The sequence below is a fragment of the Liolophura sinensis genome, chromosome 3 (assembly GCF_032854445.1).
Source record: "Liolophura sinensis isolate JHLJ2023 chromosome 3, CUHK_Ljap_v2, whole genome shotgun sequence".
NCBI lineage: Eukaryota > Metazoa > Mollusca > Polyplacophora > Chitonida > Chitonidae > Liolophura > Liolophura sinensis.
This window is the reverse complement of record NC_088297.1, coordinates 20,925,540-20,952,277: the sequence shown is the minus strand read 5'-3', so window position 1 is coordinate 20,952,277 and position 26,738 is coordinate 20,925,540. Positions and strand designations below refer to the sequence as shown.

The 26,738-nt window shown below is 38.3% G+C and overlaps 1 protein-coding gene across 1 annotated transcript in view; it reads right to left on the bottom strand.

The window, feature by feature from the left end:
* Nucleotides 1-26,738, bottom strand: part of LOC135463458 (nuclear receptor coactivator 2-like) — a 105,051-nt gene that overhangs the window by 63,996 nt on the left and 14,317 nt on the right. The window contains 1 exon segment of the mRNA XM_064740718.1: nt 20,018-20,109. Within this exon segment, the coding sequence (XP_064596788.1) occupies nt 20,018-20,058 (41 nt within the window). The 5' untranslated portion in view covers nt 20,059-20,109.

Below are 26,738 nucleotides of genomic sequence, written 5' to 3'. Positions count from 1 at the left end.
ACACAAGGGGGCTTGGCAGTTGTTGTGTGACTGATGCCTTTAGTAATCTCTCTTTTTTTTGTTTGTCTCAGGCTACATATAAGGCAACAGGAAATTTGCAAGATAACACTATGAAGAGAAATTTAACACTGGAACAGGTATCTCAGCTTTATAAATTGGTGCGATATGTCCGCAGACACCTACATGTATGTACAGGTCGGCACACAGACAACAATGGCACTGTCTATCTGAACACTTTGATCTCACCTGAGAGTCTGCAGATTGTGCCGCACTATCAGACCTTTCTACACTGCCACCTTTACACTGTGCATATCTGATAACGCATTAGATAACTCTTAAGCCTTTACAAGATGCCCTGTTCAAAACTGGCTGAACACTTAATACCAGCCAAGTCTATAATTTTTTGACTTTGTACTAAAAAAAATGTGTGATGTCATATTAAATATGAACTAAACCTGCTATGTTATACTTTGACTTTGGAGAACTGCATCAACTGCTGAGTTTGGAGAAAATTGTAAATATAAAACATGACTAAATACCTGTATTAGCCGATACAGTTTTGAACAACTGGGGGCTGTAATTTAGTGCAGGACATCTGCTTTACTTACATCCCTTTCCCAGTGCTTTCCTGTCAGTTCTCAGAATGTGCAGTGAGTGAAATTATAATTAAACTAAGATTTAAAACAAACACATGGCCACAGACTGCACTATTGTTTCCTGTATTGTACTGTAAATGTAACTTACTTAACTTATGTATCTTACGGTGCTAACAGCCTTTCCCATCCTATAATGATTGGTCTGAACTTAAAATTACATAGTACATAAGCATGTACATACATACAGCCAAAAACCAACAAACCATTACCCTCTAACTTACCACACCATACCCTAGAACAATAAAAAGAAAACCCAGAAAATAGCAATGTCCCACAGTTGTTACTTATTTGGGGATTATTACTTTTGGGTATCTTTACAAGCATGTGATTGTTATTTTAATTTCCAATCCTAAAAAAAAAAATAAATAAATAAATTGCCATGCCATAATATATGTACCCTAATTCTTCAACCTTCTGCACCCAATACTTTGGAACATTCTGAGAGAACCATGGGATGCAGAGAAATAATTTGCACAGTTTCATGAAGCTTGCCTCTTAGCGACACAAATAAATCCATTTCAGCATCATTTTCATAACAATTGTGTGCATAACCTGCCCATTTTTGCTGATTCTATTGAGTTTAGAAAGGTGTTTTAGGTTTACTTAGAACACTGAATGATAGTCTACTGGAAAATTGTAAGTTTCAGCACCAAAAATAATATTTTGTGCATTTATTCCTTCTAAAAATGCACTTTTGTGGGTGAAATTTGAAGTATTTTTGGGTATATTATCTATATATATATATATATATATATATATATATATATATATATATAGATATATATGTATATATATACACACACACACACACACACACAAACACAGTGGTATACAATATAAGCCATACTTGATTTGCTTACATCTACATACTCTACAAGGCTGTCACCAAACATTACTCATAAAAGCACTGACAGGTGTAAAAATTCATCTGACAAGGCATTGTCTATATGTACAGGCTTAAAAGCCATTAGCGACAATCAGTGTGATAATGCAAGGCGTTAAAATCCCCTGATCTAACCCCAGGATTGTACAACGAGCCACTGAGCTAGCAAGGGACCAGATCGCTAATGGTGGTTGAGTCAACAGTCATGTTACATGTCACATGTCATATAACACGAGGGCCATCCTAACATGAACTTGTAGACTGTAGACAAATACTGACCTGAGTGTCTTCGGGCTTTAACATCTGTATTGGGGGGGTAAAATCCAGGTGTGCTTGACGTGTACATATGTGCTTGATCATGGGCAGTGTTTGACGCTCCATCCACTGGTCTACATGCAGATCTCTGTACTGTCCTGCGCCAGATTAAACGGGCTTCCTTAGCTGACTCCAGTACACAGGCCTTATGGATTAAGCCTCGAGTGACTTCACAGAGGCCATTAGTACGGATACATATATATGTAGTACGTATGTTATAACACAACCAGTAATGTAATGCTGGTATATCCAGTATCCAATATTGAATGGTTCTAGGGGTTTTCCGATGAATGAAGGGTATCCAGGTTTACATGTACACTGTATACATGTATATTCGGAAGTTTTCGTGAACTCAGATTAGGCCATAAATCCAGGAACACTTGTCACAAAGAGCCAGATGACACACACGTCATCGACGAACAGGGGTACTACATACATGTAATATCCACTGCTTTGTATTAAATGATATCCACGTTAGTAACAAGCTCTAACGTGTGCTGGAACACTGAGGAAGTTGAACAATGTTTTCACAGTCATGAGCAATAAAGACATACAACCTAGAATGCAATATCCAGTAGGCTAGGCTGAAGGGAGTGTACAGGGATCTACCAGGCCCAGAAAACAAACTGTAGCTACTTAACAGGTTGTGTCCACCTTAACACAGCGACCAGATAGCAGTAGATAGCTGGGACAGAAGTTTTCACAGGCCAGTAAGAGCACACAATACATGGCGTGCTGGCCGGGGCTACATTGTGTTCTTCACACTGCCCAGGGACCCTGGTCAGCCTGGTTAATAGTACAACTAGCCCAGGCAGTTAAAGCCTTAGCTTAGACACACAAGCTGACCCTGTTTCACATAACACACTACCATGGCAGCAGGGCCTAGCAGATTGGCCAGCAGCACCCACTACTGCAGCCTGTGCTGTGTTGTTGTCCAGTTCTCTCATAAAGCCATCATAAAACCCAGGCCTGAGGCGGGTCCCATGTAACAGAAACCACTGTGAGGGTTGAAGGACAGGGCGATAAACTCCAGTGTCTCCTTGCCTTTTGGCAATGGCACAGGCCTCTGGGATATATTCTGGTCACTAGAGGCACCCAGGTTCTGTAGTGAAGCTCCTCTCCCACTTGTGGGAGAAAATACAGGGCTACTGTGGCAGAATCTCAGTTAACCTGCGTGCCTCTGCTTGCCTGGTTGGCCAAGTAGAACTTAGCCAGCTAGCTAACAAGAGAGAGAGAGAGCACTTAGACCAGGCCTGCTGACAGCTTACCACCACCACCACTACTGCTGTGGCCGCCGATGCCTGAGCTAACTGTACATGTGCACAGGACCCTGCACTGGTCTAGCGGAACAACCTGGTCTGACTCAAGCTGTGGGGTTCCTCGCTGGTCACTTGATCAAACCAGCTGACCATTCACAGCGATGTAATCTGCTGACCGCTGCTGCGGTAAGACCACGGCTGTCTTAGCTCTCCTAGTTCGCTGACTCCGCTGCTCTTCCCAGGCTGCACAATATACACTGGCAGAGCACAGCAGAGCAGGCCAGTGTAGACTCACACTGGACAAATATGGTGGCACATAAGGGACCATCTTCAAATGCCCATGGGTGGAGGGGGGGGGGGTGTCAACATTAAACCGTACAGAACAATGGACATTCAAAAATTACGGCACAATTGGCAACATTAATTCCTTCCCACAGGCTGTTGACATTAATTTCAATCCAGCTTACAGTTATTGTGTAACCATACAACAAACAGATTAAGATCAGATCAGCATGGGGACCATCTCAAAATATCCCTGTAAAGCGAGCTATTTAATCTGTCCTACCCCTGCAGATTTCAAGCTAATCCATACTTGTCTGATTGCCAGTATAATATCTGCCCTTATTTCTTACTGCATATTCTTATTTCAGCAATTCACCTACAAGGCCTCATGAATATTCAGTATCTTCAACAGTACAAAGCTTGCACCAAATGCCGGCACAAGAAAACTGAACTGTGAATCATGGAATGTTATAAAACGCAGAAAAGACAAGCATGAGTGAGCAGGGCTTCATGTCACATCAACAAAATCTAGCCATACTATGAAGGGCAAAAAAACTTACAAATGTGGGGGATTTTTTCTTTTTTATCACCCCTACTTGTGACAAACACTTGTAAATATCACTGTACGAAAACACCTTGGTACCAACAAACACACCTTTCATGGTAAATTAAGATGACACCTGAAAATAGGTTTTATATCATTTTTCTCTGACAAAAACACTAATTTCCCAATTTGTGCACACACATGATTTATCTATTCATATGTTTTTGCTTTGTTTTGCCTTTTTTTTGTGATGTGTATTTTTTTAACCTGTACGTGTGTGTGTGCATGCTAAATTAGTCAATTAACGTCATTGTGAATAGTTGGGAGAATGTACATCAACAACAATTCTATAGTCCTATTATTTATTTACTTGATTTGTGTTTTACCCCGCACTCAAAAATATTTCACTTATACAACAGCGGCCAGCATTATGGTGAAAGGAAACTGGGCAGAGCTGAGAGGAAACGTAAGACTCTCCGCAGGTTGCTGGTAGACCTTCCCACGGTTTATTTAGATACATTTTGCTGGCATTACTATACTAGTGAAATGTTAAGCTAAGAATGTTAATAAAGGTTTAACTCCAAAATCAACAGAACAACAGGCATGAAGTCCAAAGAAAAATGCCCTTTTAAATGTGGAAAAAATTGAGAGATAAGGGCATGAAATAATAAATCCACACAATTATTCCAATCATAAATGGAATATAATTTAATTTGTAAATAGAGGAATCAGGCCCTAGACTAACATACCTAACTGTTTTTTTGGGTTTTTTTGTAAATCTGGCTGATGCTATTTAATCCCTGTATTTTAGGATTTTTCATATACAATTACTTTCATTTTCATAGGAGAAAACCTGAGTGTTCGTCATAGACCACCGACCATTGTTAATACACACACTATACTGGAGGATGACAAGTGATCCTAAACGAACCTTAGACTATGCAAACACCCACAGGAACGTCATCAACCTCCATTGTCACCCTGGCCCTACAAGCATTGAGGTCAGGGACAGTTAATACTGTTGATGAAATAACAAATCATCTATACCAGCGATCAAAAACAAACCCAACGAACCATTGGTATCAACGCAACCTGATGGGAAACAAGGTATCAAGTGTAAGCAGCTGTAACTGGTCATTCATAGCAAAAGGCCTTCTTACTTATTTCTTACTATTTCTTATTTATTTGATTGGTCTTTTACGCTGTACTGAAAAATATTTCACTTATACGATGGCGGCCAGCATTATGGTGGGACAAATGGCGGCCAGCATTATGGTGGGACAAAACCGGGAAGAGCTCGCAAGAAACCCACAACCATCCGCAGGTTGCTGGCTGACTAGTTAACAATTACTCAAGAGAGGCAGAATTAGCTACAGAGCATTTCATTGGGAGAACATTTCATTATGCTTTATTTTATTGGGAGAAAATTTCGTTACGCTTCCTTATGTTCCATCGGCTTAATAAAGAAACATTCACCTGATGTTTAGATGTAAATGTCACTGGCAAGCCATATGATTGGCAGCATGGTTATTTGAAGGCAGCCCCTAACACTTAGGTAAGCAGTGGCAGTGTACATTATGATTATGTAACTGGTTAGAGCGCCCCCTTAGTTTTCCTGTCTCCCAGGCTTTATGTGTGTCAGTGTGACTCTCAGAGCTCGGAGAGAATACATGAAGCACACAGCCTCCTCTCTGCCTGTGTGAGAGAGATTCTGTGACTTGGCTAAGCATATGGCCGATGTGTCTGCATTTCGTTGCGTTCAGTCAACATTGTCAAACCTGTCTTCAGTGGACACTTAGACGTAAATGGAACATGTCCTCTCGATACAGGTTTTAATGCATTTAATGACACCTGTGTTTAATGTAAATAACCAATCAATCAATCAATCAATCAATCAGCTATTTAAGATAGTTATGTTTTGGAATGTGATGCAGCAATACATACTGTGTTAACTGCACTCGTAAACACATGCACAGAGAACAGTATCCAGTTGATGACTATATGACAGAATTTAGCCACAGCATGGCAACCTATCAAAGGAGGCAATAATTAGAAACTGTAGTTCTTGTAACTCAATATATTTCATCCTACATGTACAAGTTTCTATTTGTACTGCTAATTTATAGTAAAATACATTCCGTAGGTTTCATCAGGTGGGGAAGGGCGTGGGATGAGGTGGGAAGGGCGAGGGATGAAGTGGGAGAGGTTCAGTGTCTATGAGAGACTTTATCCTGACAAAATTAACTTGGGAAAGATAGGGAAGATAACAGATAACTTGGAAATGATTTCAATTCCTGGATAAATCTATGGTACATGCACCTGTGCAATATATATATTTTAACATGGACACAAGTTACATTATTTTGATTGTCTGGAGCAGTGAGGGTGGGTTTACTACAGAAATATTCTTCACAAGTTAGAAGTTCTGTTCAGGCAGAATTAATACAAAAGCCAAATGAGATTCATTCTGAGAAACACATTCTCCAGGAGACCGGTTTAAATAATGTTCATTCTGGCCAAAATAAAGTGCTGCTAGTGGCTTGCAGCATGTGAAATTTTTAGGGCATTTCAAAAAAAAAAAAAAAAAATTTATGCATGTACCCGTACTGCAATTGTTTGTATACTTTTATTACTCAAGAAATATCCACATCCACACCTGTAATTTTGTCACAGGTCCCTACCACCTCCCTGCTAAAGCTTTTCACCTGAGCCATTCATCAGTCCTGGAAGCACCTTCGTCACTGAATGCAATGCATAATGCATACCTGTGCTTGATACAAGTATTAATTGCATTTCTATTGAATAACTGTATGAACGTATGGCTGGCTGGCTGCTTGCCTAAAAACCACCACCAGTTGAGAATAGACAGATATTCTTTGCTCACTGGCCTGGTCGCCTTACATTCATTCTTCACCCGCTTTTATATTTATTTATTTGATTGGTGTTTCATGCCGTACTCAAGAATTTTTCACTTATACGACGGCTGTCAGAATTATGGTGAGTTGAAACGGGGCAGAACTTAGGGGAACCCACGACCATCCACGGGTTGCTGACAGACCTTCCCACGTATGGCTGGAGAGGAAGCCAGCATGAGCTGGACTTGAACTCACAGCGACTGCATTGTAAAGAGACTCCCAGGTCATTATGCACCTATCCTACACCTAGTACAAAATCATTACTGTAAACCCTCAACACTTCTGAACGAAACCAAAAGGCTAACTTTGACATTTATGACAACGTTAACAACTTCATTAGTACGGTTTCATAAATTCTATCATGAAGCATGTCAAGTTAACAAATGTACAGCTTCAGGTTAAACCAAGCAAACTATCGATGCAAAACTCATATCCAATTTTTACTCCAAGTATTAGGATATACACAGGTGCTGTACATATCTACCTGAGCAACGAGAAAACAGACCATACATTCACCTGAACAGCTGATTAATGCTTGTGTCAAGACATGATGAACATGTTACCCACAGAAACACCTGGCTCTTGGCCAGAAACGCGCAGTTTTCCACACTTACATGAATACATCAGCCACGAAATATTTCAATGGCTTTGTGAAACAAACATGCATGTACTGTGCCCAAGAGGCACAACTTGTGTCAAGGTTTCTGGACAAAAAAACTTGTCAAAAAATGTGCATCTTTCAGTTCTATTGCTGAAAATCAGTCGCTCTGACAGGGCTTTTTTTTTTTTGTTTTTTAAATCAGCATGACACACCCACTTTGTGGACCATTTGGCCATTGTGTCTGAATGAACAACATTTCAATACAACGATGCTGGTTCATGAGATGATACTTAATTCTAAAGGCATTATTCTGTGCTGGCTGATAAAATTACAATTTTTGGGAAGCCCTGAAACTGACCATTTCATCCAATGTAGCTTTGTCTCTTACATCAAATTAAAAATATGCATAAATTGTAAGGAAACAGTTCTCATACTTTTGCTGCTGTTGAGATCAGTAAAATAGACTGAAATTTCTAACTGAAAAATGAACAATGAGTAGAATTTACACAAAATTAAAAGTGAATACCACAGCATCTACATGTAAACTGCAAACTACCACTGTCAAAAAAGAAGTTCATTTGTGTGTAAACGTGAACAGTTATCGATTTTGTATCCGTATGTGTGGACATAGCCTGATGTCGTCTAATAATGTGACAAAATGACAAGCTCCATGTCAAACACAAACACGCCGCTTCACGGGTGGTAGACAAGGACATGTACATGTGAAGAAAAGTCTAACATTAAATTATTCCCAGGCCTACATGTACAGCTGTACTCTGAGAAAAACATGGAGACAACTGTTGTTCTTAGAGCCAGCGTATACGGCCACATGCTGCTAATGAGCTGAGCTTTGAGGAACGATTGCCAGCAATTTGAACTCATGAATATTTAACCCCCAGAATTGGTCCAATTCTGGCCTAATGTCTGTCCATCAGTCTGTCTCCAAAAGCAGATGTTGATGAACATAAGCATCAGGCCACTTGGGGCAACAGCGACAAGATTCTGGGGGAAAATCTATGCAAGGCCAGAGGGACCTTTATAGTCGTGGTAACTTGCGTCTGCCATAATGACAGAGATGTTGTATGGTAAATGTTCTTAACACGACACAACACTCTGACACCTTTGTGCAACATGCCCCAGGCCTGTGCCATGTATAGCTCGCCGTCTTAATCTTGATAAGATTTTCACACATTTTTGGAGGAAGCATTTACTGAGGGCCTAAATGTATGCAAGCACATGTACATTTCTTTTATATTCACTAGTCATTAATTTTATTTATTTAATTGACTGCGGTTAATAAGTCACAAATTTAACGTTTGCGTTGTAACATACTGACGGAGGGTAAGCAGATATAAAGAAAATACATACACAGATGCTTTTCGTCACCTGATGTCTTGTCCGATACAGACAAAATGATTAAGCAAAATTTCTCAATGAATCACTGAACTGTAGGAAATGAAAACTTCACAACACTGCCTTTCCTCAGTCCTGCATTTTCAACCAGAAATTAAAACTCTTGCCTTGAGAGCATTATAAATAGATCTTCCATTCAGGCAAAGCTCAATATTTTAATAAGAAAATCTATCGCCCACAATCATCTTTTCAGAAAAATCCACACCCACTTTAATGAAGCTCTAGTACAAAATGAATAAGGTGGAGGTACATGTATGTACATGTCTCAACACAATCAGAGTGTCTTTTCAAGTTTATAGCAGCACAAAATAAAACAGGCTACATTTGTTTTCCGGTAAACCTGGATGTCTTGAATGCTTTGGCCCCAGTGGTATTTTCTCACTGGAGATTGTCATGCTAAAGGATTCCTACAACAGAACTGCGAACAAATCTTGTGGAATGTTAAGGATGGCTGTTTTAGGGTAACAGGGACCCGTTTCCTGTGCAGCTAAGGAAGCTATCGATGAGGGATAAAAACTAGCAAGACTCTACGAGATTAGAGCAAGCCATTGTATAACGACTAGCAGCTTGTATGTATAGCACAGGGAAGAGAAAGGCTCCCGGCCGCATGCCAAGAAACAAGTCTGCATTACAGAGGGAGCTGTAATGCAGCGTAATCCGAAAGGAAATGGCTTTCCAGAATAGCATTGATCTGAAGACAATATGCTATGTCTTCTGGCGACACTCTGCGTTTTCAAGGCCGCATCGGAATCCTGACGTGACAGTGAGGCAGTTGGGTGAGGGAGCTGTGCCAGGCAAGATTCAACTAGATGTGGACTCTGCTTAAAGCAATGTGTCAGATCATCATTCAAGGCCAAAGCACATAGAGCCTGTCCCAATGGGTCCTGGGGGAAATGTCAGCAGGGGCCCTGTACCTGTGGATCAGTTAGCCTGCCATCAATAAGCTAGAGAGACAAGAACATGACTAAGAATGTACGTGTATTCAGCACACATTAGCTTGGGGAAGATCTTTATCCTAACTTTGATCCTAGCTTGGCCAATGTGGTATAAAAATCAAAATTGATTTTTTTTTATTGCAGGTTATACAAGAAAATAAAAGGAATTTATTCAACTTTGAGACATCTTATCAAAGGCTCTATTGAAAAGAAAATGTCTCAGAAAAAAAAGCTAGAAATCACACTTTTCATACCACTAGAAAAACCAACCCCAATGGAAAGGATCTGTTAATGGTCTGATACATGCCCATTACATACAGTATATATACAAGTCTTCTGTGTAATTATGTTTCAGTACATAAGACATTTTAATAAGGGCCAGTATCACAAAGCTGTCAATGGGGTTATCAACCGTTCCTTTCCCACTATAAACAAAATGACCTCACATTAGACACTCGTACATTTTAACAATGACTTGAAACTTCAAACCGTAAAACGTATACTCTAAAAGACCTAAATTTTCACCCTCAAAAGTGCATTTATAGAGGCAAATAAATGTCACAAAATATTATTTTCCGTGCTGAAACTTACAGTTTTCTAGTAGAATATCATTCCATGTTCCAAACAAACCTCCAAACACCTTTCTAGAAGCAATAGAACTCTCAGAATCAGGAGAAATGGGCAAGCTAGTCATGGACAAAATTTATGGACATTTAGGGTGTACATGTATACGATCATATTCATTTCTCTATTTCTTTGTTTGCACCATTTACTCTGTTCCATCTGTTCTGCTCTGTTGTGATACCATTACATGCACATATACACAGGTACACATATTGTCAGCTAAAAAAAATCTGTTGAAAGTTTGTAGAATACAGAATGGCCTGAAGGAATGTAAAATGCTTCTTGGATTGTTGTATGAATCTGTCTAATGATGGCACTCCAAGACATGGAAATCCAGAACAATCACAGACACTGAATTTGGTCATCCACACTTCAAAATTTGTAACAAAAAATGTTTATTTCGCATGTGAAAACCAATGCTTCTGGTCACATACATATGCATGTAGAGCCCCTTACAAAAGTAGCCAGTGGCAAATTCAATTTTCTCGAACACTTCGTTGACACAGGTGCGTTTCTCCCAACACATTTACCTGTTTGACCTTTGACACTGTTGATTAAACAAGCTCACCTGTGAGCTATAGCATGTCAACAAAGCATTTAACGTAGAAGAAGTCTGAATGACTTGATAAATGTTGGAGTGACTTTATATAAAATGACACAATGAGTTGTATGTAACTGTGAGGTTATTATGATCTCATCACTCATTACTGCACAGCAGATGAAGATGTACATGTACCTGTCCATGCAAATAAACATTAATTAAACTAATTCATTGTCTTGTTACATGCAGATACATGTAGTAAAAGATACCAATTTTTAATGATGACAGTACTATGAGCAGTCAACCATCTAGGCTTGAGAACATACATGTAAGTATCACAGTGGTAATATAAATTTCCTTATTAGGGAAAGAATGATTCCTCCAAAATTTAAGAGTCTCGGGGGAATACTCATTAGGTGGTCCAAACCGCACAGTAAAAGAATATGCATCTGTAGCAGTAAGCATCTTGGGGCTGTACAGACATTTAGCCAGAATTTGAAATCAGGCCGTCTCATTTCCAATTTTCCCCTATTTTCCATTCCTCTCCCTTGTTAATTTTATCCAAATAGGGCGTCTCAAAGGGCCTGAGACACCCCCGGGCTAAACCTACGGCGCCGTCTTATGAAGCAGTGACGCATGAAGCATGGTGCGCCTGACGTAACGTCCATGGCAACATAGACTGAAGAGATGCTTCATCACTGTAAATGCGCTTGGCGTATCATGGCAGGGCAGGGCAAATGAGCATGCTGCGTCAATGTTCTGTTCAATGAATACTTACAACTGAATATGGATGGAAAAAAAAAAAAGACATGACAAAAAGGTTCACTGACAGTGAAATACATTTTTATCTCCAAACAGACAATCACAAATTATCCGATAGCCTAGTGATGTCTTCTAGCATAAAGAACACTTCTGAATTTCATATTAAACACAAAGAAAGGAAAATAAAACCAAAACATTATTTGTGAACGAAATGCATAAAAGTACACATTGGGAATTACTAGTAATACAAAGCTTTTCATCTGTCACTGTAAACAGAGGGACAAAAATATCTAAGATTAACTGTCACAGCTATATGATTTCCTGTTAAATGTATTGTAAACTGAGCATTGTAAATACTTGTGAATTTTAGAAGAAAAAAATATAATATGGTAGCCAAGGAAACACTTCTACAGTAGTGTTTTACATTGAACATGATGTTGGTGATCACCCCTCACGCAGAGCGTAAGATTCACTGTCATATCCTTGTGATTTTTGAATGGAATTCGGTTAGAGCAGTCACTCTTGGGATCCGATGTTTACTACTCAAACACGACAATTGACAAGTGATTCCCTAGAGTGACGAAAATAGAAAGAGAATTTATCAGAGCTGGCTCTTTTGTTTATTTTAGCAAATCGACAAGAGACAGAGGGTGAAAAAACTGCAACAGTGTTGCAGCAAAAATGCTTTTCTTTTCAAGAATTTGCAGCGAGACATTAATGTTTTAACACGACTAGATGTTCATGTAATGTCAAGGTTTAGTCTTGCATTCTGAGGTCAGAATCTTTGGTTGATTCGCTCGTTTTATGGAGGCCAAAATAAAAATAAGGATCTTAAACAGATCACCAAGAAGATGACTTAAAAGAATGGAAATGTTCATAATTTCACACAAAAATGAGCGTTTTATTGTAATTTATCCACTTCCAAGTTGTTTTACAATGTTTAAACTGGAATATTTCACACCTTTATATTATGTTGCATGACCTCAATTTTAACAAGCTTGTCATTCTAAAGAGTTCAAAATATCAAACACCTGAACCCCCTGACAGTACATGTTTTGAGTTTTATCTAACACAGACCCACTGAGTATTCTTCTTCTTCACTAACCCTGGACAATAACATGTACATTCTTCAACAACTTTTACTGTTACATGTAAATGAAATGAGCTTTACCTTTCTGTTACCAAGTTCTTTTCTTTGCTCCAACATGGCTGACATACTGCTGATGTTACGTAAATTTGACAGGATACATGTTTCTGTTTCATACATCTTTTGACTTCCATGCACCTGTCCACATATCCATTACCATTTTGTACAAATGGATTTTTCCATTTTATCTTTTCTTTTCTTTGTGTTAACCTCATCAGTCATTCTTTTCTTACATTCAGCCTTATGAGGTCAAATTTTGTCATGACAACTCCAAGTACAAACAAAGGTGAGAGCGTTAATTGCAGCTGACCTGGACATTTCGCAATCTGGGTGTAATGTTACGTGTATAATAACCATGGCAACCAGTGGTGTAAAATGTATGTATTGTATGTACGCTGCCATGGTAATTATGTGTACATTATCCATTGTGATGCATGGTTTGTGAAGCTGGCCCCAATAACATATTCACAAATCTGTATTCATCACGGCGACGTCCTGTAACACATTATGGTAATATTACGCCCATACATAAGCCGCACATTTCCCCTCATTATTCTAGTGATCATAGGAAGGTGATTATAGGTATGTTTGGACGGTAGGATAATATCCTATTGGACAAAACGTAAGTTTCAGCACCAACAGTAATATTTTAAGATATTTATTGACCTCTAAAAAATCCAATTTTGGGGGTGAAATTTTTATTTCATTTAGAGTACTCACACCATATACAATACATAATATTATCAAAAAGAATACCAACATTTTTAGCAGATATCAGCTTCAGCTTCATTTCCTTCGCTGTCTTTGTTCTACACTTTTTTCTTTTCTTTTTTCATTTTCATTAAATTATAAAAAAGGAGTCTAAATCAGTACTTGTTCCTAAACCTTCAAGGTTAGAACGGTCTAAAAGTTATTCACACACCCTCAGATGTTTATGAGCATCTCTCCTTCCAATGTAACAAACGTAACAGTAAGCCATGAAAATGTAACAAGCCAGGTTACAGACAGTACATGGAAGACAATTCAAGTCTGTCCTTGGCTACAACCAACCTGTATATCAGAGATGGCCCCTAATTTAGTTGACGGCTCTGTGCAAAATATGGTCTGACATGTGTATGTTCCTGTCAAGTGAAGACGCTCCCTATAGATAACCAGCTTGTACAGCTGACTGCTGGGCAAGAGCAGAAGCAACAGGTAACAGCCTGGCTAACGAGACTGTGACCGTGGCTGCACTCTGCGGCTGCACATGTCTGAACACGCAGTCTCTCAAAAACCTGAGGTCTGACCACTGCGAGAAGCTTCCTGTGAAATAGAAAACCTTCGACCAGTTGCTGTGGCAACCAGAAAATCTGCGGCGAAAACAAGGCTCTGTCCAACTGAACAATACACCGCAGAAAATTGTCATCATTAATTTCTCGCAGGTTTTACATCTTACATCTAGCACAAAGCAGACTACATGTGTCTTTGCCTCCATTCGCATATATACATCTACAGTAATCACCAGTATGCACGCAGTGTACATGGCGTTCTTCAGCAGGCAAGCTACGCAGCTTGCAAACCAACATTCAAATCTTCTCCATTTCACACGCGAGTTTGCACAGCTGCAATAAGTTTCTTCTCTGTATACCTGTTTAACTCAGAAATTCAATACACAACTTTCAAAATACATGAATTTCAGGGACATGATTAATGGCTATGCCTTTCTACCAACCTATTTCTATATGCCTTTTAATTAACGAAGGGTATTAAAAATTGAAAGCCTGGATAAAGAAGGATATTTACTGTATTTCTTCAATCTTTTCGCATATTGGCAAAGGTGTTTATTGAAGCATAGTTTGAAGACATTGTTCCCCTGTGTATACTGATAAAATTATAATTTTTTTGGAGGCCCTGAAGTTGGCATATCCAACCAATATAGTTTTGTCTCTAAAATTAAATAAAAACAGGCAATTTATGCACTGAATGTTTGCACTTGTTAAGCACAAAGGTTGGAGAGTTAGAGTTCATACAGAAGCCTTGTATGATGCATGTACATGAGGTTTCTTTACATTTAAGTGCTATTCCCTGAAATAATGTACCTCACACTTACTACAGTTGTATGATCACTTTATTAGAGCTCTGGATAGCATAATTGTAATGCAAGTAAAATGACTGTATTGTCCAAAAAATTAGAGCAAAAGAAATTCAAAGCAAGTCTGTGACCAGCATATATACATGTACAATCCTCCTGCTTCGAAATAAAGTGAAAATCATGAGAATTTGGAAACACAATGTAGTAAATAGCCATGTATCTACTGCACAACATTTAGACACCTGCCTATAAGTATGTGTCGTACACTGTAATAAGTGTTTCAGTCCAGAAATGTTTTCATATGCCAGTGCCAGGATGGGATCTATCCAAGTGACAAAATCGTACAAATGCATGTAAATTTCATGGATTTTAAAGACAATGTTTACTACAAACTCTTTTTTGTAACCTGGCAAACTGTTTATTTTAAATGAGAGACTCGCTCTAATACACAACAATTTCGAACAATGATCACCATCAAACAGCGCCAATTTCACAAACTTCTGTAGAAATAAAAAAACTACAGATATCTTGTCATCTACTGGACATCTTTTAACCACTCACTATACATCAGCTATAACAACACAGCCAAGCTCAAATGTGTAAACAACATTAGGAATAAACATTGAAAAAAGTGTTTAAATTTCAAACCCCATCTGGCACTCAATCACAGCTACTGTAGCCTAAGTAGCACGAGGCTGAGAAGAAGCACTTGACTAACCCCATAAAGTATTGTCCCTTATTTCCCTTACAAGAGTTTTTACTTTAAACCTGAAACAAGTATGGTGTACAGTGGAGAGGAGCCTGAACATACTTATGCTTTATATCTACAGGTAAATCTCGTAAATAACCTAAAATTTCAACATTGACTAAGTTTAACATTTTACCCAATTCCCACGTCTATTAACGCCAGAAAAATATTTTGACATGTCTGACAGGTACATGTAGAATCACATAATACCGGAAATATGTAAGTTTCAGAAACAAGTAAAATATTTTATTACATTTATTTGCATCTAAAATTGCACAGTTTGGGGGCAAAATTTTAGGTAATTTACTGTATAAAAAGCATGGAAACTGGTTCCATAATACTGAGGTTCAAGAATGGAGGGGAGGAGGTTAAGGTATGAGCAGAAGATAAGATAAACCACTATCCATTTTGAACATGGCCACTTCTGATTAGAATCCTTCATCAGTTATGCATGATCATGCACAGAACAGCAGGCGAATGTCAACATACTGACATCTTTCAAAGTAGCAGAACAGGAAAAGCCTGTACACAAATGACAACTTATGGGTTGAATATCATATAAATTTACGTCAAACACAATGACGTGTTTGACTGAGGGCCATCTTTGTATGATGTGATAGATAGCTTTCTCCAGAAGTTCCATGGCCCTTGATCCATGGCGTCAGCTTGCTGATTCAGCCTTAAGTCAGGAGCTTTGTCAGGTGTCTGAGAAATGGTCATGCTTTCATCCTGACTATGTCTGTTATTTTTCACAGAAGCCTCAATGCTAACATAAGTGCAATGTTTTCCAGTACTGCTTACAACAAATGGGCCTGTAAGTCCTTAAATATTTTGCAAATTTATTTACATATTTATTTGATTGGTGTTTCATGATGTGCTCAAGAATGCATCAGTTAAATAAACGACGGCCAGCATCTTTTGCAAATAGGTGAGAATACATGTTGTTGCCAAAGAAATTTCAGCTTTCATTAAGACAAAAATCGTGAATTTCCGAAAATTATACAGTTTACTTCAAGATCTTCTCTTTAAATATACTTGTAAGTGAACTTTGTTTTGTTGGAAGCAGTTACTAGCAATAAAAACGTGGAGTTTGCAACTGCTATCCACCTAAAACTAAATTACACTACCATTAAACTACAATCTACAATGTGTGCAACACATGTAACAACTTTTGAATTTCGGAATTTGTTTTACATTGTCCGGGCAACGTACGGTTTCTGTCGGAGGGATACTCAGTAAGAGAGCAACAGCTGCAACCAAAAACAAAACAACTGGAACAAAATGAGCATTTGTTTGCCTCGGGTCCAATAGTCACAGGTGTGTTCAAGATTGACCAATGAGACATCAGCAACAAAACACTGACAGCCACCTGTGATGCTAGAGCAATACATGGAAGCCCGTGCAGGGAGGGTACATCAAACTGTGATTAAACGGACACATTATAATGGTTGTCATCAGAACGGGATCTATTTGACTTTTCCGAATACCATAGACAGTTACAGATGTAAGATCTCAAAATCATTATATTCCTGAAAATAGCTGACTATAACTCTCAGTTTTAATAGAAAATTGTATATTAATAAAGAAAATTACAAAATTACTGTATTTTTTGATTAGAGATCATAGTTGGTTAATTTGGCTTTCGTGGTTTTATTTTCGACTGGAATTCAGGAATACACTTTTTCTCTTGTCTCCTATAAATTCATGCAGATTTCTTTTAATTTACAAAAATTATTTCTAAAATGACCAAATGTTCTCAAATCTCCAATTTTTATTTGTCACATGCAGGTCATATTAAATACTTTCGTTCCTTCCTAGACCAAGTAAAACAAACTTGGTGCTTCTAACATTCAGTTCGACGCCACTTAAATTCAACGCTCTTTTAATTAACTTTGCTCACCTGCTGCCACTGGCTAACGCACATGACACATGAAAAAGACAGAACTTCATCTTCCACTTACTAGGACATAAATCATCTTCCCTCTTCTGAAGTAACTTATGACGCAAACCCTGAAATTTGCATATTTTTCTACTTCTAATCTTAATTAACACCGACCATAATGTAGACAGTCCATTAAGAATAATTCATGCTTCTTTAGAAAATGGTCACTTTGCTAATTCTCTTGACAATGCATTTTGTTCGCTCTATTTAATGAACTGTTTTGGCCTCCAGCTCTGTTGTTACCTGTTCAGCTATTACTGAACATCAGACACCTTAAAATAATTCATCATTCATTCAGAAAACATTCATCTGAGTTCCTAAGTGTACCTTTATACTGGAAAGTTTTCGACAGCAAATAAAAAATTGGAAAACAACCATAAAGAAACAACAAATGAGTCATTCAACTCTTTGATATAAGTGGAAAATGTCAGTGAAGGGCACAAAACCTAAGCAAATGAGGTTTTGTGGTTGCTTTTGATCATTGCTCACCTGAACCAGCTTTTGTACAGAACAGGTGAAGTAAGAGACATCATTAACAACCTACTCATGACCTGTAATCATGAGATATTATCACAAGTGTCTTCACATTGTATTATCACAATGTAGCGTCTTTGCACTGTATTATCACAATGTAGCGTCTTTGCACTGTATTATCACAATGTAGCGTCTTCGCACTGCATTTTCACAATGTAGCGTTTTCGCACTGTATTATCACAATGTGGCGTCTTCACACTGTATTATCACAATGTAGCGTCTTCGCACTGCATTATCACAATGTAGCGTTTTCGCACTGTATAATCACAATGTGGCGTCTTCACACTGTATTATCACAATGTGGTGTCTTCACACTACATTATCACAATGTAGCGTTTTCGCACTGTATTATCACAATGTGGCGTCTTCACACTGTATTATCACAATGTAGCGTCTTCGCACTGTACACAGTTGTGAACATGTCCTTGGTTTGAGGTGCAAGTTTCTTAGTGCCGTTCACTAATGAATGCATGGGTTCTGAATCGGGATAAAACTTACACACAACGCTATTCACTATGCTCTTTAACACCATATCACTGCCTTCACATTTGCATCCTAACTGATCAGTCTGAAGTACTGCAATTCTGCACCCCCTGCATATTTGCCAGACATTACCTGAAGCTTTTTCAGATGGCACTGTCCTGTGCAGATTGATAAAATTATACCAACTGATTAGTTTGTGTCATTAAAGATGCTATCTTCATGAAACTGTGCAAATCATTTCCCTACATCTCACAATTCTCTGAATATGTTTCAACATACTGGATGCAGAGGATGACGAATTAAGGTCATTCCAATAGCTATAGGTGTGTGTATACTGTACATATAGCTCTGTATTAACTACATAATTCAAATAGTTCACTCAAATGCTTTACCACACGTAACAGGTTGCTTGTATAAAACCACTTTGACATAGTTTCAACAGCCATCCAGTAACTTCGAAATAAGCACCATCACAGAGTCCATTTTCTTACCTTTCCATAAATATAGGCTTGTCAGGCTTTTGTTGCATCAAATACGAACTCGTACAAGCAAAAACATGAACAATTCACAATGCATACTGTAATTCTTCAAACTTTTCACATGTTTGCAAGGTTTTTATTCAAGCATATTCTGAAGGCATTATTCTGAGAAGAATGATAAAATTATACTTTCTGTGAAGCCCTGAAAATGGTCAATCCAGCCAATGCAGTTTTGCCTCCAAAATCTAATAATTATTGTGCATAAATTTGGCACTGAAAGATGCTGTCATATGCGAAATGGTTGAGGAATTAGGGTACAAGTAACAGTATTATCGTTCATAATCAGAAAGTGTAATCCCTATTAACGATAATACTGTTACTTAATCCACTTTCCAAACGACATATATACCTATCTGATAGGATACAAGTAGGTTAACTATTTTCGAGCATGAGTAATTGACTCAGAACCAACAACAGCGGTATACACATAAAATGGTTATTAATATATACATCCATTTAGATCCTGATACTGTCCAACATTACTGGATATTTGGTAGCGGATAACCTGGTAGCGAACCTGTCAAGAAGTTTACATTAGACTCCATCAGTAATTCAGGAGTCTCACAATTTCACGCAGGTTTAGACGAGATAAGGTGAGAGCTCTTGAAAACTAGCACGACTAAAATACATTAGTCTACAGTGGATGCTAATGGTAATCTACTTGATCCAGCTACTCCCCACATCACAAATACTAACCATCTTCTCTCATTCAAAGCTGCACGAACTTGCAAGACACCTGGAATGCTGATTCCGGCTTTTACAACCTCAATGGGCATAAAGAATCAAAGAAGAGTTCTGGTCAAGGGAGAGAACTTGTACTCACTGTGCAAATGATTTGTGTTCAGGCTTCTGATCATTGCTCATCCCTGTTCACAGTGTCATGCCTCCTGGCAGAACCCTGATTAACCACCAACACTGAAACACACAAACAATGACACAAACATTAGATTTCATGAACTCATTTATTTGCTGTTTAAAATCTCCGTACAATGTACATCAGTCTTCCACCTGTACATGTATGCTAATGGCCAATTTTATGGGTGGGTGAAACAGAACCTCTAGACTTCCCGACAAATTTTCAACAACATATTGGTGGAAGATATGTGAGGGGCGTTGTTTCATGATGTCAGATTTACGGATGGACAAAACCAATGATCTAGGTAAGCCTGCGTGCTTCACCAGGTATATCTTAGAAACCTCCTGATTTGAAGCCACAGTCGAACCAGCGAGAACCAGAATCACACCTGTAACCCAGTTGGCTGACCTTCTTTACAACTGAATGTCAAATGTAAAGTCACCTGGTTCCACCATAACTGCACCCTTCTGTACCACACTAATACACATACATGTACCTGTAAGCCTGAAATAATGGATAACATTTTACTGTAATTCTTCAGCCTTTTCACATGTGTGCTAAGTGTTTATTCAAGCATATTCTGACAGATTTACTCTTTGTACACAATGACACTAAAATGACACTTTTTGTGAAGCTCTGGAAGTTGCTCTTTCATACGCGAAAAGGTTGATAAATTAGGGCACTGTGCAATTGCAGCCTTCATCAACACTCAGTTAACCTAGTTCTCAAACAAATTTGTCATGTACTGCACAAGTAGAAATGAACTAAAGATTACATAGCCAATGAAACAATAAACTATAGTTCTATGAAATAAACTATACAGATTACAAATTACTGTATTAGAACGGGAAACTGTTTCCCATTGCAATTACTGCATTTGACCTAGAATTTCATTCTTCACTAAGTTTCTCATTTTGCCGAATCCTGATAGTTCTGTTTGTCACAGAAAATGTGACATGAGGTTTATCTGGAATATAGGATAACATTCTACTGGAAAATGTAAGTTTCAGCACCTAAAGTAATATCACAGGACCTTTATTTGCCTCTAAAACCCATTTTTTTTTTTTTCAAAGGACCAATTCAGCAATCCAGAAATGCACACCTTTTAACATGAACTGGCCCCGATAGCACTGTTGGCAGAGCGTCTGCTTTCGGAGCGTCAGATCCAGGGTCAATCCTGAGTCGGGTCACACCGAAGACTTTAAAAGAGGAAGTTGCAGCTTCCTCGCTTGGAGTTCAGCATGAAGGGGATAGCGCAACAACTGGTTGACCTGTATCAGTATAATGGCTCGGGTGGGGTGGCCTACTTGCCTTTGGTAAGGCGTCTTATTGAAGCAGCAATAGACAAAAGAGTGGAAATCCGTCCTGCGACAAGGAGGCACATTACGTGCATTCTAAGGATTCCTTCATCGTTATATGACTGAAAAATTGTTAAGTACCACAATAAACCCCATGCACTCACTCACTGACCTTTTCAACATGTGAATGTTTCAAACAAATTAGTGATGCAGGGGTCCTATCACTCAAACGTCATGTATTGTACATGTACATGTGCGCACATGAAAATACATGTGTGAGTCAACAGCTGTCACAGGTATGACTGGATCAAGCCAAAACTGCGTCTAAAGTACAAAGGAACACTTTGGTATTTTGAGATCAAACTGTCACAAGGACTTGATCAGGTATCCTTTGATCTTTGCATTGTACATCACAGAGATGGGAAACACGGAAAAATCGGATGTAGGTTGTAAATCGCTGGCCTGATATATGCACATGTATTGTACATATACACAACCTGGAAAGTCTGCCAGCTGTGTCATGACTGCCAACTTGGCCTTTGTGCTACAAAATGGCATCATTAACCCGAATACATCCAGAAAATGTCATTTTTATGTTTCAGCATCAATAGACGGAGATTTTCAGAACTGCTCTGATGTTCACAAATTTGTGCATCACTAATGCAGTTTCTAGACTTTCTCCCCCCCACCCATGTAGTGTGAACTGATCACTGACAGCTGTGTTCTCCCTAACCAACTCCATTTTCAATAATGGAATACTCTGTTTTGCATGTGATTCACATTTCAATCACAAGAGTATTTTTTTTTCTTTTTCTTTTATTTAATTTCAGTTACAGGCAGACATACAGATAACCACAAATGACAGTATCAAGCAGATCATACTAAACAAAATAAGCACCATCACAGAGTCCATTTTCTTACCTTCCCATAAATATAGGCTTGTCAGGCTTTTGTAGTCTGTCTAAAGAATAAAGTTACATTTTGGAGGATGTAATACAGGCCTATTAGGAGCCAAATGCTATTGTATAATTGTTGTGTTGGTGCCTACTGTAATTCTTCAACCTTTTCATATGTTTGCAAGCTGTTTATTCAAGCATATTCTGAAAGCATTATTCTGTGTAGACTGATAAAATTATAGTTTTTGTCAAGCACTGAAAATGGTCAATACAACCACTGTAGTTTTGTCTCCAAAATCAAATTATATATGTGTGCATGAATTCCCCTGAAAGTTGCCCTTTCATATCCTTTCATAAAGATTGAGGAATTAGGGCGTATGAAAAACATTTAATCAACATTTCTAAGGAAAACAAACTGTGTATTATATTCACTTGTACAAGTCTACGATTTTTTGTTGATGTTCATGGCCACTGGATTTTTCACAAAGTGCATCACTTACTGACACAAGTACACTGTAACACATACACTCATGTGCATGGCTGTCACATGGGAGGAAACCAAATGGTATCAAACCACCTTCATTTATAGTTCATTTGAGCATACGGGTTTTCTTGCAAGGAGCCATTGGTAATAAATAACATCGAACTAAATGGGCAAAATGCTTCTTTTGCAGTTTCCTGATGTTCGATTTATTTATTTATTTATCTGATTGGTGTTTTACGCTGTACTCAAGAATATTTCACTTATACGACGACGGTCAGCATTATGGTGGGTGGAAACCGGGCAGAGCCTGGGGGAAACCCACGACCATCGTCAAGTTGCTGGCAGGCCTTCCCACATACTGCCAGAGAGGAAGCCAGCATGAGTCCTGATGTTCGAAGTAACACATGACATAACATGGGCGAAAGTGCACATTTTTCCAGATTCCTGTTTCAAGTACTACGTAACACTGAAACCATCACATCTGATATGATAAGACTGATTCTGATCAATTTCCAGAAAGAATTTCGTACCTAAATTAAAAGCTATATATTTCATTGTTTACTTTCATATCTTCGGCAAGGCTTAAATTCGCTTTGTTTTCAACCTTGTACTCTTAGTCGTTTGACCAAAGAGTGTGCAGGTGACTGGCTCTGAGCAGCTGCAAACCTTGATAAATCATGATAACCTTGGACAACTAATGCAAACGTACCTGTATATTTTATATGCACAGCCTATGTGGGGACAGTTTTGTAACAGGTGTAATTATGGCATTGCAGGCTCTGTGAAGTTTGGTCTAGATCTCCAAAATGTTTCCATGCCTCAAGTTTTACTTACATACATGTATGAGGTCATCACAAACTGAGTGCTTGTGGATTTCTTTATTTATTTATTTGAATGATATTCTTGGCCGTACTCAAGAATATTTCACTTATATGATGACGGCCAGCATTATGGTGGGAGGGAACCAGAAACCCACGACCATTCACACTGACAGACCCTCCGACGTACATGTACCATAAGGATTCCAAGGCACTTATCAAAACACATGTACAAGTACATTTGAGACCATAAATCAAAAGGGTTGTGTTTTTTTCTGAACATTATTCATGCACAAAACTTTTCTTAAAACTTTACACTACTAATACCACGGCCTATTTGTATCTTCGTATGGAATCACAAAGGGATACAACTTTACTGTTACATGCACAAGTATGATGTCACATACAAGTCACTAGTCCAAAGATGACAATGTATACCCTATAACAATCATGAAAGCTTAAAAAAAAAAAAAGTAAATAAATAATACCTGAATCTTGTTATCTCCAAAGTAACGACTTCTGACCAAAATATCCAGAGCCATTTTAGGTGTGAAAATGTTTGTGCACCCTAATTAATCAAGCTGTGCTAAGACAAAGAAATAAATTGAACAAAAATATGATGGTTTACCCATGCAAAGTTTAGCTTTCGGACAAATTTCTTTCATTCACAGACTTGAAACCTACAAGTACTGGCAAGCATCATTCTGACTTGCATTTTATAAGTTTTCTCTTAAGACACCATCAAAGTTTGGGATCAGAAGCTTCAAGTTTTTCCCAGATATGACCCCGTAGATGTAGATATTATATCAACAGTGCTGTCAGCGTATGAACTGTATATTCATACCATATGGTTTAGAACTCCTTAGTTCATAAAATTTAAAAAAAAAAAATGCAAACACAAGAAACCTGCATATACCTGAATTACAGAAGATAGCTGAAGGTCTAACACTGGCCATGTACCAAGACTGTCTGAGTCAATATTATTTTTATTCAACTTCAAATTTTCCACTCCAGTCAAAAATTGCTGGTTGAAAACCAGCCCCTGGATGACTGCTCGGTAAATCCCGGACACTACAGAAAAGTACATGTATGTGCTTCAATATGTGGTATAGCCTGACAGCCAACAGTGGCCAGTGCTGCACAATAAAGCAGATAGATCGCATTGATTTCACATATCAGGCAGACATACACAAGACCCCTAACATGAACAAACACATACACTGTACATGTTCACTGGCCGGCAGCAGAGCCAGGCAACAGTCAGCCTCAGGTGACTCATGCCCAAGGGAGATAACTCTTCGTGTATAACAGCCAGCGAGAGAGTGGCCTTGAGATATTTGAAGTAAACAGACCAGCAGTGGTAAACAAGAGCTTGCAGGTTTGGACTGTAGGTCATCTGGTCATCAGGACAGGCAGAATACTATGGTACCTCATCATTCCATCTTTCTCTGCCGCCTCCTCCACACAATTTTTAGGCTGTGATAATTTCAGTTTTTCTCATAAAGTCACTATGACCCTAAACTTTGAAAATCACTCGTCCCTGCAGAGAATACTGTCACGTTTTCAGTAGGTGTGCAAAGGCGTATTATCTCATGCATTATGTGTTATGACCAAACCAAGGACACGACCTCTGTACCATAATGCAGTCATCATTCCCCTAGGAGTTAAGGGTGCCACTATGGCCATGTGGTTAAAATGTTAGCGCAGCACAAGGACCCAGTAGCTTGTCACCAATGTGAATGCTGTGAGATTCAGCTGAGTTCACTTCCTCTCCGGTTCTACATGGGAGGATCTGGCAGCAACCTGCAGATGGATGTGCGTTTTCCTAGCCTTTGCCAGGTTTCGTCCCACTACAATGCTGGCCCACGTTGTGTAAGTTAAATATTCTTGACATAGCATACTCCAGACAAATAAATAAACAAAAAAATGAAACAGAAATGTGAAAGATAGGGTTCATATAGCACTTTTTGGGGCATCCATATTCTATTTTTTCCTATCTCTGCCTGTAAACAGAGAAAACAAATAGTGCTAATATAAAATTTCCTACTCCACTTTGACAAATGGAACGGTAGCTACATAAGGCACATAGTTAAACCCCAGCTAGGGTCATGGCCATTCAAGCTTGTTTGATAGTATTTCACTTATAAATTATACAGGTTTGGTCCGATTAATTACATGTAAGTAAATGCCATTTTGTAGAAAACTAAGTATTGCATCTTTACCAACTATATGTACATGCATCTGGCAAAGCTAACTTAAACTGAAGCCATGGCTGATTCTGTTAATGAATGTAAATACCAATCTCACTGGTCAAGGACCAATGCATTCAAACTACGGTAAACACATGTGATATATAACTTACTGTTATTGAGTAAAAAACTTTGAGCAAAAAATTATGTTTTTCTTAGAATACTGTTGCACAAATTATAGACATTCTTCTCCCATTCACAAATCCATCATCTCAGCAATGTTTTGGACAGTGCTCTAAATGTTTTTCTTGTCTTACATTTCATAACAAAAGGTCCAAAATTCAAAATAATGACAAGAACACATACTAACATACATCAACGCTTGACAGCCTGTTTTGTTTCTACGTGCGGTATCTCATGCAGTGATTTTCAGCTTCTTCTAACTGAATTCCTCTTGCAGTCTTAAATTACCCTAATTCTTCAAGCTTTCTGCAGATGAAACCACACTTTTAATTTAATTTTGGTGACAAAACTACATTAGTCCAGAAATTTGTCTTCAGAGCATGCTTAAACAAACACCTTCCAAACATGTGAAAATTTTGAAGAACAACAGCATACATTTTTTATGCTATCTTCTCGTCAGCTTTCATATTTAATGAAATAAAATTTCACCCTGGTGAGTTTCTTTTGAACACGTATACTACGTGAATTGTTCATCAAGCAATTTGCAACTCTACCTTTTCATATCAGCATTATTACAAGTTACCACAGATATATACTATGTGAACTGTACATCAAACAGTGTGCAAATCTACCTTTTCATATCAGCATTATTACAAGTTCACATAGATCTACACTATGTGAACTGTACATCAAACAGTTGGCAAATCTACCTTTTCATATCAGCATTATTACAAGTTCACATAGATCTACACTATGTGAACTGTACATCAAACAGTTAGCAAATCTACCTTTTCATATCAGCATTATTACAAGTTCACAT